Source organism: Pelmatolapia mariae, linkage group LG15, assembly GCF_036321145.2.
Source record: "Pelmatolapia mariae isolate MD_Pm_ZW linkage group LG15, Pm_UMD_F_2, whole genome shotgun sequence".
In the NCBI taxonomy this organism is placed as follows: Eukaryota; Metazoa; Chordata; class Actinopteri; order Cichliformes; family Cichlidae; genus Pelmatolapia; species Pelmatolapia mariae.
Window position 1 is genome coordinate 7619362 of NC_086240.1, and position 17858 is coordinate 7637219.

General features: G+C 40.9%; 1 protein-coding gene across 1 annotated transcript; it reads left to right on the forward strand.

Annotated features, from left to right (window-relative positions):
- The first annotated feature begins 408 nt into the window (after window positions 1-408).
- On the forward strand, window positions 409-14286 carry LOC134643896 (WD repeat-containing protein 26). Its single transcript, XM_063496573.1, has 14 exons — window positions 409-1009; window positions 3050-3149; window positions 3911-3967; window positions 6422-6558; window positions 7224-7321; window positions 7455-7611; window positions 9064-9202; window positions 9354-9494; window positions 9841-9960; window positions 10819-10964; window positions 11296-11374; window positions 11501-11630; window positions 12055-12249; window positions 12372-14286. Exons 1-14 carry the CDS (start codon window positions 705-707, stop codon window positions 12395-12397), a joined length of 1830 nt encoding a protein of 609 aa, XP_063352643.1. The 5' UTR covers window positions 409-704; the 3' UTR covers window positions 12398-14286.
- Window positions 14287-17858: the final 3572 nt, after the last annotated feature.

Here is a 17858-nt window from a genome sequence, read left to right on the forward strand (position 1 = left end):
ACTTTTATACCATTCTTTAGGCCTTGGATACGAAGATATTGAGGACACATTTTCATTTACTTATTTTGTCACTGTGTTAGCTAGTGATCAGTAGACTAGCTACACTAGATTTACTCATTACGCTAATTCAAAATTCCGGATATATTACACTTCAAGTCTCTGGAGCACTAAAATGAACTTTAATATGAAATGTTATTGTTTTTTGATCATTATTATGCTAGGTTCTCATGCACCACCCATGGATTATAATTCTACCCGGAAGCCTGGTAGTGTAGGAATTTCCGGTTACGTCAGGGCGTCAGGACTCCATTAGAGCTGCAGCTGTTTTGAGAGAAACAACAACAAAACGGGCTAACTGACAGAGCTTCCACAGTGACAGTACGCTCTAAGCCTGACAACGAGGCCTCAGATCTGGAAGCTTAACCTTCATTTCCCACCCGGAGCTTCGCCGGCTTCTAACCACGGCCGCTCTCGGTGAGGAAACTCTGGCCTCCGCTTCCTCCTCCTCCGACTCGGACACCGGCGGAGCGTCGCCGCCCCCGCGGAAGAAGCACCGAGCCTCGGCGGTGGAGGGAGCAGGAGAGCCCGGGGCTTCAGCAGTTTTGACAGGCCTTTCCGGAGTTGTCCTAGGACGCGGTGCACACTCTCAAGCCACCTCTGCCATCCACTTTAACCGAAGTGTTGTCAACAACCTCAGCAGCAGTATGCAGGCAAACGGGGCTGGACAAGGACAAGAATCCTCGGAGCTCTCTTGCTTAAACAGCGCACAAAACGGGGAGTCCTCCTCGGTCGGAGGAACTCACTCAAATGGGCTTCTCTCCAGCACAGATAACGGTAATAACGTCGGTACCAGTAATGGATCTTCAGTAGGGCCCTGCACGGGGACTTCGGCTGCTTCTACGGCCTCGAGTTCGGAGGTCGGCTCGTTGAAAAAGAAGAAACGACTAACGCAGGCGGAGGAAGATGTCATACGATTAATAGGGCAACATCTCCACGGACTAGGACTGAAGTAAGTTTATTCACTGTGTCAGTCGAGGAAAAACTCACGAAGGCAGTTAACGTTAGCATTGAACATAAGAAGTGCAATCTGTATAACTTGGATTTTATGTGAAACTGCGAAATAGCAGTTGGTAAAGGCGATATTAGTGCGCTTGACAGACACAAACATGGGGGGATGGGGTAGGTAGTTAGCCTGTGAGCTCGACAGTTGGTAGAAAGAAGGGGTCCATCTTGCACAATAACAGCTAGCATCGGTAGCCTGCGCTAAGGTGTTGTGTCCTGATATTAAACGTTTACGGAAAGATAAAACATAGTTCAACATAGAGCTGTTTCACGAGTTCACCATAACTCGTAGGAGGCTTTTAATGCCAGTTACGTCACGATCTATTAATAAATGTTATAGATTTCGCAGTGAATAAAAGGCATTACATCATCTAACATTAGTAACGTTTGTTCACACAAAACAAGGATCGCTGATTTGTTGTGGTTTTTCAGCTATATAAAATGGAGACGGTTCAGTTTTCCTAATTAGGTACTTAAGCAGAATGATCGAGTTTACGGCGTGAGTTTTACGTTTGAGAGGTTATTGCGCAAAAAGCAAGTGCGGAGAAAAATGTTAGGTTAGTGCACGGGGTTTTCAACGTCGGCTTTTTACTCTGGTGATAGGTGGCTTTCTTCTTTTTGTAGCTCGTCTGCAAATGCAGCACGTTTTTGTTTGTTTTTTTAATTTGGTTGTTCTTTTTAGAGAGGTACACGGATAAGTCTTGCAATGCTGAAAGACACTGTAATAACGGGTATGGGTTATGAAATATGACCTGGTTATTTTAGTATTCCTAATGCACTCTTTGCATTTCTTGATGGGTCATTGGAACTATTTATTTCATCAAATCAGGCACCATTTTACACAGCTATCTCACGAATGTTAGAACTTCTCTCCTGCCTTCGTTTTTTCCGTCTTTGTTACTGTGTCCGAGCAATGTGTCAACAGCCAGTCACAAACAGTGACGTGCATGTATTGGAGCGTGTATTTATTTAAAGTCAGCAGTCAATACTGTGGGCGACATTTGTTCCCGAACTGAGCAGAATCGGATGGCTTCATGGCGGCTGAGGAATGCGCTTTCTGCCAGCTGTTTCACATGGAAACGTTGGTTTGAATCTAATTATAGAAATGAGGGTTTGTTGTTTTTTCAAGAAACGTGTGAATGGTGATCTTCAAACTGCCAGTGGTCTGCACTGTTGGGTCCTTTGATTTCTAGTGTTCAGCTGAGAAAGTATAGCATTATAGGCATTATAAAAGACATTGCTGTGTTTACTATGAGGGTTTTTTTTTTCTTTTCTTTGGGGGGGGGGGGGGGTATGAAATTGCCTGGTATGAAACAGAGCCCCTACATTTCAGCCAGGGAAATACAAGCGAAATCGGGCTCAGCACAGAGCTGCTGCGCCACTCCATTGATACCTGAGAATGATGTCATCATGCTGAAGGTGTCAGCCACCCCCCATACCCATTTCACTTGCATTATCTTGCACACACATCTCTGCAGGAGCTTTTATGGGAGTGGAGTGTGTTTAGCAGAGGGATGGTGTTTGCACAGATGGTTATGGTTCACTGTTGACAGAGCCGAAGGGGGTGATGTCAACCGCAGTGGAAGCTTGATTCATGTTGGTGTCCACAAATAATGCTTGGGTGACACAACTGCCCCACAACCGGCTTCTCCCAGTTATTGTTAGCCATTAAATTATCTTCTCCCTACTGTCGGCCACAAACATTAATATCGTCTTGTCACCCAGTACTCTATTTGCCATCACCATAAAGTATTGGCATAATGACATAAATGACTAGTGAGGAAAAAGGTCTATAACCTACCTAAAAATGTCACTTAACATAATGATGGGCTAACTTGTCAGCTGACTGAGCTCACATTTTCAAGTATTGAGTGACTGTTAATAGCTGGAAAACCACATTTGTCCTTGATTTTTTTGCTTTTACATGTCTCATCATTATATATCTGGATAACTTCCTCTCCTCCACTCTCCTCCTGTGTCTCTGCAGTCAGACGGTGGACCTGCTGATGCAGGAATCAGGCTGCAGACTGGAACACCCCTCAGCTACCAAGTTCCGCAACCATGTCATGGAGGGGGAGTGGGACAAGGTTAGTATTTGTTTACAGTGACTACATAATAGGAAATATTCTGGGCAACATGGAATTTGTGACAGTGAAATTTCACTTCAAAACGCAGAGCTAGAATACATACAGTATATCTTTTCAGATCAGTCTCGCCTCATATTAATTATCAACCAAAGCTAAGTTTATGAAAGCAGCAGGTGGTAACATAGGTGAGTTCAAACAGCAGTCTGTACGGGGCACAGTTATACAAACCCAGCAGCATGAACTTGTTTAACTTTTAATGTTGAAGCCCGCAGGATAACCCTCTGTGGCTGAGTAGAATGAACAGAAATTTAAAGGTGAAGTAAAATGCTTATTAAGGTGTCTTTATGTAATTGGCTTTTAAATTGCCAGTTTATTTTATTAGCGCTTGATCCAGCACTTTACAGCAGACCTATAAAAGTGTTAATGCTGGTACAAATGAATCTCCTGGTGTAACGAACCTACATCAGTTTAGAACGCCTGTGGTCATAATCAGACTAATACTCAAGCAATTTGTTTTGATTCCATAAAGTTATCTACAAAACGGTAAAAGTAGCTGGTCCTTTGAGATTCGTGCTTTACATTTTGATCACAGCACAGTTGCATTGTCAAAGCCTTATAGATTAGGTGACCATACAATCTGTAGCACTGTTTATATAATTAGTTTTTTGGGGGGGTTTTCTTGTGCATGCATGGAAATTGCTGAGCTAACGATTTCTCCCTCTTTCTCTCCCCTCTGTCACCCCCCTTTTGTTTTGGTGCAGGCTGAGAATGATCTCAACGAACTGAGAGCATTGATGCATTCTCCCAATGCTATTGTGGTAAGCTCCCTTTGCCCAAACCTGAACTGGACTGAATGACAGTCAGTCAGTTAGCAGGCACAGCTGGACTTTCCAGAATGATACAGTTATAGAGCGGATTCCTGTTGTGGACAGCGCCACAAGAAGGAGCGAATCCACATTTAGATTTAGAGTAGTGTACTGGATACTGTTTTTAAGCAGAGTGTGACTCCACATTGCAGTGCTGTTGTTTTTTGGGTTTTTTTACATAGTGTCTTTACATTGATTATAACTAATCGATTTAAAAGCTATGTTTTGGTTTGATTCTTGCTACTACACCTTTGTTTTTGCCAGGTCAGTCAATACTGGGAGCAGATATGAGAGATCAAGAGTTTGCATTACAGAATGTGGTTTAAAAGAATTAAATATGTATACAATTAACAGCACATTGAGCACATATCCATGTCATGTACAGTATTTAACAGAACAGACTGCAGTTGTGTATTTCTGCAGTACACAGTAGATCTAACAGGAGCTTTAATATTGAATACCACTGATCCACAAACATTTATTCCTGTGAAGATTAGTATGAGAGTAAATACTTTACAGTATTAGTTTGGTAATGAGACTCAGCTCAGACTAATTATCCCTAGCTAGCATGCTAATTAGCAACAAGATGAGCTCCAAAAATACTCCAGAGTCAAGTGCGTGCTGCTCTGTGTCATAAGGATTCTAACAGCCATTCCCTGCTGAGTTATTGTGAAAATGGATGTAGCTTTTTAATGTTTTATTTTCTTTCATAACGCCATTTTAGTTCTTGAGTTGAGATTAGCATTGTCATAGTCAACATGACATTCACAGCAGTTCTGGAGCACAGTTTGCTCGTGTCACGGGCCTAAGGGGGAGAACTCTGAGATGTGTGTTTCTGCCCTCTTTATTTACAGAGTTATGTGGGTGGCTTTTGTGTAGTCGATATGAGCGTGCTTGCTGTACTTGCATACCTGAGATAGGATGGAGGCGCTTAACACCGCAAATGACATCGCTAAACTGCAGCAATGTGTAAACACTATAAAAGAAATGGTGATGTTAATATTACCATATGTGCTATGCATATTTGTAAATATATTCTAATAATGACAAATTGATTATTTAAATTATATTCTACCACTAATTTGAGTTTTATTGTATCAGTGTCATATATCCTAAATGGGAATGTTTTGTTTTTTTGCTTCCTTAAAATGTGGTACTTTATCCTTTTTTATGATTAAGTTATGCAAACTAGCTGTCATGATATATATGGTTAAAATCACTTCCTGTCAGTGTCAAAGCAGTAGTTTAAGCTTATTTGTCATTCTTTTATTTTCTCCTTACAAACAGAATGCCAGTACACTCTGATAAATGGTTTTCTTTGTTGTGGTACAAAAAAGAAACATGTTTCAGCTTGAAGGCATTATCCACGTAATTCAAAACAACAATAAATGATAACCAGGTGAGCTTTAAACGTCACTCAGTAAAAAGAATGCATAATTGCTTGATAGGGTGAAGCACACAAAAGACCTTTATTATTCCTCAGCTAGAAATCCAGTATGATGTATGTTGCCAAGTATTTCAAGGTGTTTGAGTATTGCTTCCTCTTTGATGGTGTAGTCACACAGATGCATTTCTGTTATGGAGGGAAGCATACAAGTGTTATGTTACAATCTGAGCCCAAAAGGTTTGAACAGAGATCTGCTGTTGAGCTGTTTCTTTTATTTTATTTATTAGTATTCCATATTTTCACTGTGCAGATGCATATATCAGTGCCACTTATTTTTGACTTTGATTGTAAAATGTTATAAAGAGCTAATAAGAGTTTATGCTATTGTTGGACAAGGTCAGGAAACTTCTTATTTTTGTTGGTGTATTTTTCTGATATTTTCAGTATATGTTAATATCTAAATGAGTATATTTTTTTATCTGTATATTATGATAAGAATGTTACTATGGGATGGGGACATCTGCTCTTGGGTGATAATGTGGCTTTAGCTAAATGAGATTCCTAAAAAGTACTTTGTGACACAGAACACATATTATCGTAGTTTGGAACACCTGTGCGAGTCTTTATTCATTTATTATTATAGATAGTTTCATATTTGTAATCTAACTTATTTTCAGTTATAAAAACTGGATGGGGATCTGGCTCTGGCAGTCATGTTTTCTTCCTGAGAAATCTTTGCTTGCTGGGTAATTCGTTTATTGATGCATCCTATCATGTAATTATATATTCTCTTTAATGTTTGATGTTTGAACCTTTTCCCAAAATTAGAAAGAAGGCTTTGTTAGCCGGCGCCAGCCTTGTTTGTTTTGATATTTGCAGCTATGGGAGACTTGGTGCATTGAACGTTTGGATTTGAGTACTGTTCCTGCTGTTCTTTAGTGTTTATTTCTTCATCCTGTACATTTTTGGTGTTTATAGATTACCTTCTCTACACCTGTGCTTCTCTTCTTTTTACTCAGCGTATGAAGTTCCTGCTGCTGCAGCAGAAGTACCTTGAGTACCTGGAGGACGGAAAAGTCTTGGAGGCTTTACAGGTCCTCCGGGGAGAGCTGACGCCACTCAAGTACAACACAGATCGCATCCACGTACTCAGCGGGTACTGTTTAATGTTACCTCTGGCTTATAGCCATCATCAGGATGTTCACCCTGTCTGCACAAATACACACCTACTAACCACCCATATAGCTATTGGAGAGTCCTGTAGATGCTAATGGTACGCCTGTTTGGTGATTTACTTGTACCAAAATCCGCACCTGTATAAATATTGTTTGCTGATAATTAAGGGAATATTAAATTGTCTTACATTATGATAATTGATGAAGCTTAAGCTGTTGAATTCACTGTAAAACTTCTATATGGTAAATGATTTTAGTAGTAATTTTCACAGTGCAGTTCTTGTCACACTTACTGTTTTATCAAGTTCTCCAGTAATAAAACAATCATGGATTCATTTTGCTTGACCTGCGAATGTTAGTCAGCTCTTTTTTTAAATATCAAATACCTGAATGTAACAAGTTCATCTTAGACCCTTCAGGATGCTTTACTTACCACATCTGAAAGTTCGCTAAATTTAGTCTAAGTTAAAATCTGTATTGTGTTGTCAGTGGTTTTAGTTTACGGCCATTCTTATCACTATTTTAAGCTCCTGTTTTCTTCCTGGTGATAAGATGTCTTTTTAAAATTGTAATAATCCTTCATGGATGTTATGATGTCCTCTCAGTGTGTGTTTTGCTTAAACTGTGTTCTTGTATGTTGTTTCAGGTACCTAATGTGTAGCCATGCTGAGGATCTTAGGGCCAAGGCAGAGTGGGAGGGCAAGGGCACGGCTTCACGCTGCAGGCTGCTGGATAAACTACAAAGTGAGGAGGCATTTCCATAACTGACCCTGTACAGCTAACAGATGTTGTCTTATTTTTGTGTGTGTGTGTGTGTGTGCATATTCCATGTGCAGCTGTGAATCTGTATGATCCTTTTTTTCCTCTCTATTTGTAGCATACCTGCCTCCTTCTGTGATGCTGCCCCCTCGTCGACTGCACACCCTGCTCCGGCAAGCAGTGGAGCTGCAGAGGGACCGCTGCCTTTATCATAACACCAAGCTGGACAATAACCTGGACTCAGTCTCTCTCCTCCTTGATCACGTCTGCAGCAGGTTGGTACTGCAAGCTAGCATGTTGCACTCTCTCCAAGATGCCAGACTTTGCTAAATTACAAAACTGTAATATTTTACTCTTGTTGTTATAAAACCAAAATGTTGGAGCTCCTTGTGATTCTAAATGTTGTTTTTGGAGTGCTAGTCAGCTGATTTTTCTCTTTAATGACCTACTCCACTACTATGTCTCCACTACTTCTTTTCTTTTGTACCTTGATGCTTCGTATATTTTAACCTGTCGCATTTTCTCTCTCCTATTTATTTGCTGTGTATTGTAATGTCCCAAACACCTGTAGCTCATCAGGGAATGGACATGCAGCCTCTGTGGGTGTCCTCTGGTGTCTGGAACTTTGACACTGGCAAAGGATCCTTTAAGTCTTTTGTAGTGTGAGATAGGTTGAGGGAGTGGGGTGTTTGGTGTGCACCAATGTTTAAGTAGATGGTACATGTCAAAGCAATATCCAGGATAAATCCAGGATTTTCCAGCAGATAATCACTGTTGTTCACAACCGGTCTTACTGCTGTGGCTCATCTAAAATTGATTGTTTTAACTGACACAATGAAGGGAATATGAAATTCAAGTTCTTTAAGGCTCTGGTTGCTCTGTTGTCTTTGTTCACACTCCCCTGGAACAATGCACAAAAGTCACGAACAGTGCCTTTGGATTGGCAGACTGAGGATTGACCTCTTTATAAAGGGCGACCAGTGGGTGTGTTACATCTTCAGAGGATCACAGTTCAGTGCAGTGGTGCTGGCGAGGAGAGTCTAAGCATTAGTTCAAACTCCGGTTCGGAAAGAAGAATATGGAAACTGGGCCAACTGTCGATCTCAGGAGATAGTACAGGGTGTGTTGGAGTTTTCCCCATAAATCTACATGCATATTATGGACCTGGGAAAATGCATATGACAGCATCCCTCAGGGGACACGCTCCATTCAGTGGAGGAGTTCAAGAACTTTGCAGGCTTTTTCATGAGTGGGGCAAGAGTGGAGTGGAATGGATAGGAAGATCCATCAGAAACTGTAGTGATCTGGGCACTGTGACTGTTTTGTGTGGTGAAGAGAGGGCTTAGCCCAAAGTTGATGACTTTCTGGTAGATCCTATCCTCACCAGTGGGCACCAGCTGTGGGTAGCAACTAAAAGATTAAGAATACAAGGAACAGAACCAAGGTTCTTTCAAAAGGTGTCCTTACAAGTGTAAGGATTAGCGATACCAACTGTTTGCTACAAAGTGATGGGCAACAAGCCAAGTGTTTTTCTTTTAGGTGGGCTGTAGAGCTGGTGGGAGCTCTGCTTTGCATGAGGGGCTCAAAGTAGAGCTGCTGTCTCTTTGCAGTGAAAGGAGACAACCGAGGTGATTAAGGCTTAGACGGCTGCCCCGGCCACCTGGACCTGGGTTAAATGGATGACTGAATTACGATTTTAACTTTTTCATCTTGTGTGTGTGTTACAGGAAGCAGTTCCCATGTTACACTCAACAGATTCTGACTGAGCATTGTAATGAGGTGTGGTTCTGCAAATTCTCAAATGATGGCACCAAGCTAGCCACTGGCTCCAAAGACACTACTGTCATAATTTGGCAAGTGGACCCGGTAAGTTTTGGGGAGGTTTATTAGTATTTTAATTTCAGACTTTAAAATCTCTTGACAATTTGGTTTGTTTGTTTTTTTAAATTTCCACAAATAAGGGCCCAGTCCATATTGTGTCTCAGGGTTTTTCTTTGTCCTCTTACTATCTGTGTAGGAGACCCACCAGCTGAAGCTGCTGCGAACCCTGGAGGGTCATGCATACGGCGTCTCCTACTTAGCCTGGAGTCCCGATGACACCTACCTGATCGCCTGCGGACCGGATGACTGCTCCGAGCTCTGGCTCTGGAATGTTCAGGTAAGGTTGATGCACGGTGGCTTCACTTGTTAACTTTAATGCTATATTACTTCTTCAAACAGCAGAGAACATAATAGTACAGTTGTGTAGAAAAGCATACATGGGTGAATCTCAAAATCTTTCTTTTTCAAAATGAGGAAACGTGTGCTGGATAACCTGCCTTAGATACTCCGTAGTGTGCTGTGTGTACTCAGTGACCTCTCTGCTTCACCGATCCCCTTCTGTTTCCTTTCCTGTTACTCATCCCTCCCCCACTCTTGCTTAATATTTCTTCTCGCTGTCTCCCTTCCCCCATTTTCTCTCCTCTTGATTTGCAATCGGTCTGTCAATCCCCCCTCTTCACCAGACGGGGGAGCTGCGGACCAAAATGTCCCAGTCCCATGAAGATAGTCTGACCAGCGTGGCCTGGAACCCTGATGGCAAGCGCTTTGTCACTGGAGGACAAAGGGGACAGTTTTATCAGTGTGTAAGTTAATTAATGATTTTTTTTATCCTCTCTCTATGTTTAATGCACAGTTGTTTTTAGTTTGTGTGCTTTCGTCAAATTTTTCACCTTTTTTTTTTCTTGAAAATAATTAGTCATCCCAGCTATTTTGTTATATTTTTGTTGAATTTAACTTAAGTTTTAACTGCTGTAACAATTTTGCCACATTTTGTGCTAAATAAAGCATATCTTATCTTGTTATCATTGCTTCTGTTAATCAGTGCTGAATTCCTGGCATGTTTTCATAATGGTGTGGTGGGGAAGAGAGAAAAGGAAAAGAGATTTGATTGTGTTAGCAGCTGTTAAACGTCTATTGAAATGCTGGGATGACCTTAATCAGGTTTTCAAACACTCATGGGCTCTTTCAGTGTTGTGATTTTCTATCCAACTTACTGAAAGAGCCCATAAAAATGTTTTTCACAGTTGATCTACAGCTATCTGTGTGTGCTTTGTGACTAAGTAGGTCTTTTGTGTGGATGATAAATGGTTGAAAGAAAACAGAAGATTCTGTTAGCTCTTTCCCCTCCCAGGGTGGTTCACTGTACCTTTTAATGAAGAGTTTTGACACCTTGATATATATCAATAAAGATGTGGTTTGACCATTAAAAGAAGTTTGGGATTTTTCCCAAAGGTTTCCCCTCATAAGCTGATCATCCCCACTAACTTCTGTTTCACAATCGGTCATTTTGTCCTGGAAGCAGGCCTGAAATATGACAGAAACCACTTCACAACAGAGAAACAAGTGCTTCCCCTCATAAGCGTCCAATGGGAGTAAGAGTTTAGTATGATTGCCATACTATGCTGTTTCAGTGTTTCTCTTCTCTGATGTGTGTATTTCAGGATCTGGATGGCAACTTGTTAGACTCCTGGGAGGGTGTGAGAGTGCAGTGCCTGTGGTGCCTGAACGATGGCAGGATAGTGCTGGCCTCAGACACCCACCAGCGTATCCGGGGGTACAACTTTGAGGACCTTACGGACAGAAACATGTATGTGTCAGCGCTCCTCACCCCTGCACTGTTGTATACCTACATGAAATATTGTTGACATGTGCCATTTTTCTCAAGGGGCTAATCCAGGTGTAATGAATCACTAATCATGGTAGTTGTTGGAGTTGATCTCTTCTGATGCCGATCAGTGCTCCTTTTATAGCTATGGTTTCACTTTAAAACAGATGAATACCACAACAAACTGTTCCTGAATTTTAGGAACTCTACAGCTGTCTGTAGTATTTGCTCTAAAATATCACGTTATACTTATCAGTTACATCACACATCACAGTGCCTGACAGGCTGTGTCTTGTTCACATGTCCTTTACAGAGTTCAGGAGGACCACCCTATCATGTCTTTTACTGTTTCAAAGAACGGAAGATTAGCTTTGTTAAATGTAGCAACTCAGGTAAGCCACTGACCAATTCAGGCTCTTTACAGCATCAGTCCTGCTAAAATGCATGGCTGCTGTTTTGCTAAACGGTGTAAAGTATCCTTCAGTAGTTAGAGTCTGTTGGTCTATACCTTTTTGTAGGGAGTGCACCTGTGGGACCTTCAGGACCGGGTGCTGGTAAGGAAGTACCAAGGTGTTACCCAGGGCTTCTACACAATCCACTCCTGCTTTGGAGGACACAACGAAGACTTCATTGCCAGTGGCAGCGAAGGTACAGTCAGAGTGCTGTGGGAATAAATGGCCACGTTTTGACTATGTTTAGTAGAACATGTATGAGTCTTCTTTCAGTGTAATGTGTTCTGGTCCAGTGTCCTTTCTGCGTGTAGCTCTGCATGACTTCTGATCACCATTATTGTAGTGACTAATTTGGGAAAAGTAACTTAAATGCCTTTATTAGGATGGTTAAAGCCCTTAGCAGCCAATTCCCAGCCAGCCCAGATCTTTTGCTGTATTTCATTCCTCTGCACCCTTTCCCCATATTTCCTTGTGAAAAATGGGGAAATGTTTCTTCCTTTCATTCAGTTTCTCTAAACTTTCTAAATTCCGATCGGTGTTGTCTTTTACATTAATTCCCCTACAATTCGAACCCTGTTTTCTTCCACCTGTTTTATTGCTTTCTTTATCTATTGCCACAGACCACAAAGTATACATCTGGCATCGGCGTGGTGAACTTCCTATCGCTGAGCTCACAGGCCACACGCGCACCGTTAACTGTGTGAGCTGGAACCCGGCCATCCCAAGCCTCATGGCTTCTGCCTCCGATGACGGCACAGTACGCATCTGGGGCCCTGCACCCTTCCTCGAATCACAAGAGGCAGATGGGCTCAACGGTAGTTATAACTGTTGGTTATAACATGATTTTATTTTATTTTTGTTTTTGTTCATGTTGATTTATGCTAAAATTCTCCTCAAATCACCATTTTGATCTACTAAATGTTTATTTCCTTCTCAGAAAACTGCAGTCACATGGACAGTTGATGGTCACTAATAGAGCAGAAACCGTGTCTCTAACAACAAACAACATCCCACAGTAAAACACAATGTTCATGGGCGAAGAAAACCCAGCATCCACATATTGCAAGAGAAGAATAACCAACAAAAAAGAGAAAACATACGGAAGAAAATTGTCTCCTGACTGGCCTAGAAAAAAATAGCGAGTGTGAAGACGGACCGAAAACTCGTCTTCATCCGAAATCCGATTCTGACCTAAAGGCCTGATAAATGAGTCGGCGCCCAGCGGGATACTCCCTGGAGAGCTGCAATGGCTGTTCTCCTCTTCCAAGCAAACCCTTCTTCCTCCATGTCCCTGCGTGGTCACCACCCATGCCAGATCCTCACAAGTTTCCCAGGAAACCCACCTCCACCTGGAGCTTGGAGCACATCAAGTCCCCGTGATGCCTCCAGACAGACACCGCAGATCAGCCGTCTGCTCACTGGACTACATCTGTGTGCCTGTCTGTCTCTCACGTTACCTGTATAATGTCTCCATGGACTTGGGGTGGGGTCTTGCTGGGGGAGGATGGTGCATAGAGGGGGGATATAGCAACTATTCTGTATGTATGTTTTCCTCTCCCCCTCTTTCTTGCTATATTAACATTCAATCTTTTGGACAAAGGCTGAAAGTCCACAGTGGAAACATTGACCGACCAGCTGAAACACAGACAAAAAAAAAAGGCTATGCTAAATGTTGGATTTTTTTTATGATAGTCATAGGGTTTATTCTCATTTAAGAGGTGAATCTTAGCAAGTAGTGCCCTTGGAATGCTTTAGTGTGAAGATTCCACTTTTTGTTTCTCAACATTAGGAAAAATAAAACCTTTTTATTCCTTAATTTAACTGCTAAAGGACAGTTGCTGTTCTGTTTCCAACTGACAGTACACCCCCCCACCCCCACACCGTCTGTCGAGCTAGCTACCGCACAACTCCATTACATCTGCCTAAGAGGAGGACAGAGGAACTCACAGTTCACATATCATCTGCGAGGAGGGAGGGGTGGGTCATTCGTTGTTGATAAGGTGGCGTTTCCACTATCAAGACATACACTTTGACCTTTCTCAAGAGACATGCTTTCAGATGTGAAAAGTGCAACTTTTAATGCACATCAGTGACTGCTGTTCCTCCTCTGTGTGAGTGTGTGAGTGAGAGTGAATGAGCGATTATGCATGCACACATTAGTATGAGAGCTGACGTTACTGAGTGCAGATTTAATTGGCGTGTGCTTTGTGTGTGTGTGTGTGTGTGTGTGTGTGCGTGCGTGCATGTGTGTTCAATTCGCACCAGCAGATAATCCCCCACCCTCTCTCCAATTCTCCTAATCCCATGTTAAAATTGTAAAGAGGATTTTAAAACCAGTTCTGAGTTATCCAAAGCCCCATAGGGACCTCTATCTGTGGAACAAAGAATACTTGAGAGCCATTTTGTAAAAGAAAGTCATTTTGTTTGTTTTGTTTTTTTTAATCTGGGGCTTTAATTTTTACATTCAGATTTCTTTCTCCTTTTTTTTTTTTTTTTTTTTTTTTCTCCCTACCACGTGGCATTTAAGCGACACTGAACCAGTGACATCTGCTTTTTGTGGGTTTGGGGAGGAGAAGGAAATTACAAAAGAGCAATTCGAGCGAGACATGTTTCTAAAAAGCTGTAAAGTGTTGTTATTAGCAAAGAGTAATTTCTTATGAGAAGTTAATGATTGTAATTAATGGACGTGTAGTAGGACAGCCCCAGAGAGGAGAGGCACCAGTACCCAGATCCACGCTTTGAGCGCACAGTTAGGGAGTGTTGTTGCAATCCTGGAAACGCACACAAACTGCCTTCCTGTTTATACAGTTGCACACAAACCTTCACTATGTACGCAACCCCCCCCCCCCCCCCCCCCCCCCCCCCCACACTGCACTTTGAGTAGTCTTTTCTGCTCTCTTGCACATACAGCAATGGCATAAATCCATGAAGTTCCCAGCCTAAAACGTAAAATGTTACATTGGTGAAGACGTAACCTACATAGGAGATTGCTTAAAGGAAGCAAGCCCTTACTATGCCTCTATGCATCTAAAAAGCAGTGGCTTGTCTTTGAGTTTTTGAAAGCTCGCCCTCACTCTCAAAAGGCGTAGCAGGCTCTTCTTGAGGGTACCGCTGTCGAGCTTAGAGAGAATTCAGCATTAACCCCCCCCCCCCACTTCACTCTCCAGCCAAGTTATTCAGTGGTCAGTGCACCATTCAAAGCTTTCTTCCTCCCTTTTCGAGGGTATGTAATGACTATTTGCTACAGACTGATATACAGTGAAATGTTTCAAAACAGTGCTTTTCTGTCTGTTTTTATTGGACTTTTTTGTTACTTTTTTTTTTTTTCCTTTTTTTTGTTGTTCATATATCATTTTTTGGTTGATCTCTTTCTCTGTATGATCATATTAAAGTATAACCAGACATTTGGAGTCCTTTTTGTTTTTGTTGTAATCTTTATAACCCTTTTTAACTCTTTTATGTTTTAAATATATTTTGTTCATCTGTATTCAGTTGCATATTTTCTACCACTATCACATAAAATAATATGCACAGTAACACTCATGCACCTAGGAGCGAGAAGAGTCATAGGAAGTGTGTTACCTACAATCAAATCAGGTTTGATCTATCCACCCCTCGCCTTTAAAGAGTTTCCTTCATGTGAAAATCTTGTTTTATCACATGTCTGTGTACGCAACCGATCATCTCTCTCGGCGTGCCGTTGTAGATTGGCAGTGGCTACTTCTCTGACCCCGCATCAAAGCCAAATTTACTTGAGGCACTTGTGTATGTGTTGATCTGATATTCACACATTGGAAACCTCTCTCTTGACTCCTAGACCATAGAATGGACTCCTCTTCCACGCCCTGCATCATTTCAGAAGACTTGAGACAAACGGTACACACCAAGACCCCAAATAAGAGTTCCAGTAAAGCCCATCGTTCACCTGCTGGTGGCAAATGCTATATCTGTATGCAACCTGGTGTCTGCTCTGTTCTTTTGTCTTGGGTTTACCAAGGGACTTGTTTCTGATTTAACTGTCTTATTTCTCAGAGGTAGAGGTGGCGGGTGGGGGATACTAAGGGCTTACAGTAGCATCTCTAAGTTCCTTGGGTTTGGGCGGGAAGGGGAAATGTGTGGATTTACGTTCAATGTGTTATTTACAAAAGTGATTGTACTGTTTTGTATTGTTGTGTAGGGAAAGTGTTATGTATGCATATTTTCAATAAAGCATTCAGGGTTTTGAAAAAAAAAAAAAAACAGAACAAAAAGAGTGGTCCATCGCCGTTTGGTGGGGCAGGAAACTTAGGAACCTGTGAGATGCTTAGAAATCCACTCTGTTACTCTCCCATCCTTAAACAGCTCGGCACAACTCGACCCCGAAGTCACCAATGTGGCAAAGCATTCGTGAAGGTCTCTGTTTTCAAGAGAGTTGGCACACTGTGTAAATAAACTACTAGAATAAATGGAACACAAGGAATGAAAATAATTTAAATTTCAAAATAAATGAATAATAGAAATGTGACTTCAAAGTTATACATGTACTCATTCTGAATTTGAATCATGCTGAGATGGGGACGCCGTCACTCTTTTAAAATTTGTTGTGTAAAATGAAAACAGAGCTTCTCCATACTTGCTTCATTTCGTTTGCTAAACAGTTCTGTGTCAATGTGTGGTTTAACATAGTCCTGCTGAAATAATCAAGGTGCGCTGCTCCCAATACCTGTGCATATCATTAAGTATTTGTGGTGCCTTCGCCAAGGTCCCATCCTATGTGCATTAAAGCAGCCTCTCCTCTTTTTACACCCTCATGCCAAGACTCCATGACATTACTGACCTCTCGCTCATTAGTGTGACAAGTCGTGAGCGGATTGATTTCACTGTTATCGAATTCAAAGTGAGCATGCATTAAAAAAGGCAATACTTGTGTTTCTTCATTTTCTTTGTACTATCAGATCAATAATTTCAATTCTGTACCAATCAACTCAACCGTTACTTTTTCTATGGCTATAGTTTACAAAGCATTCCAACTTTTTGGAAACAGTGTTGTATTTTATTTGTCTTCAGTGATTTCTGAAAGGTCATGAAAGAATGTTTGGAGTCAGACCTTCTGGGAGGAGGCTACCTTTGATATCAACATGAGGAGACAGTAGAATAATTAGAATAATTTAAGTTAGGTGTTGTTGGCCATTTCAATACAAAGATGGCTATTTTGGGTAGTAATAAGTACACATGGAGTGGGCTCAAACTACAATATTTTATGTGAGCCCACAGTGCTCAACATTTAAGTGCAAGTCAAAGTAAAATTATTATTTCAAACTAAAAGCAATACGAAAACTATTGGCATAGCTGCTGAAATTCAAAAAAGAAAAAAAAAAGAAACAGGTCAAAATGACTGACAATAAACACCGGTTATGAAAAGGGGGACATCTCGTTAAATACATTTTCATTAAATAAACTGTGATATTTTTGTTAAATTGTACTTTGATTTTGTGGCAATATTGTGTTAGAGACTGTCATGCTAATAAAGCACCTTTGAATTGGAATTTGAAATATCGGGTCTATATTGAGATATGCAATTCTTTCATAATTACGGAAGCTTGTTTTAACCTTAGTAAAAAGTAAAAAAAAAAAATTAAAATAGATACATAAATACAATTGCCAGGCAGAGCTAAGTTGAAATGCCACATTATTGTCTCTCAATTTTGAGTTACCTATGTCAGAATGTCTAAATTTCGAGATACAAACGCAAACCCAAAATTTTGACTTACAAACTGCATTTGTTTTATTCTTTTCTTTTTTTCAGAGGCGGAAAAAGCCTTCCATATATGATACTTGAATATTTACAGTTAGGCGCTTAAAAAAACTGGATCCTTTGGACCTTTTCGCCCCCTGCTGGTTAATTTCGGACTACAAATGGCATTTGTCCCACAATGACAGGCGAGAAAGTAGTATCATATACGACGCTGAAACTGTCGTGTATGTGCAAAGTCATTGACATGACATTTACTTGTTTACATGTCATTTACTCAGATTTTAAAAAATAAATAAATAAATGGAGTTTTAACAATATATATATATATATATATATATATATATATATATATATATATATATATATATATATATATATATATATATGATATGTTTTGTGCAGATGGATGAAAGATTATCGGGGTTGCTAAAATGATTTGATGATTATTATGTCGTTGGAGTACTGGCCATAGCAAAGACTCCAGTGATCACCTGCCAAAAAGTGATCTGTTATAAATGACTTGTTGTCCCGTAATCTGTCAAACATAACTCTCATGAGATCATTCCTGTCACAAGGTAAAAGCTGCAATCAGTTTTTGTAGATACAAAGATTCTTTATTGCCATGCAGTCACAGAACGAACTTATGTGGTAGTTCTCAGCCTAAAAGCAGACGGTATTTAAAACAACAGG

Coding starts and splice junctions, on each gene's coding strand:
- LOC134643896 (XM_063496573.1), top strand. CDS start 705: ATGCAGGCAAACGGGGCTGGACAAGGACAAGAATCCTCGGAGCTCTCT. Junction 6,559..7,223: donor CGCATCCACGTACTCAGCGG/GTACTGTTTAAT, acceptor ATGTTGTTTCAG/GTACCTAATGTGTAGCCATG. Junction 11,375..11,500: donor TGTTAAATGTAGCAACTCAG/GTAAGCCACTGA, acceptor ACCTTTTTGTAG/GGAGTGCACCTGTGGGACCT.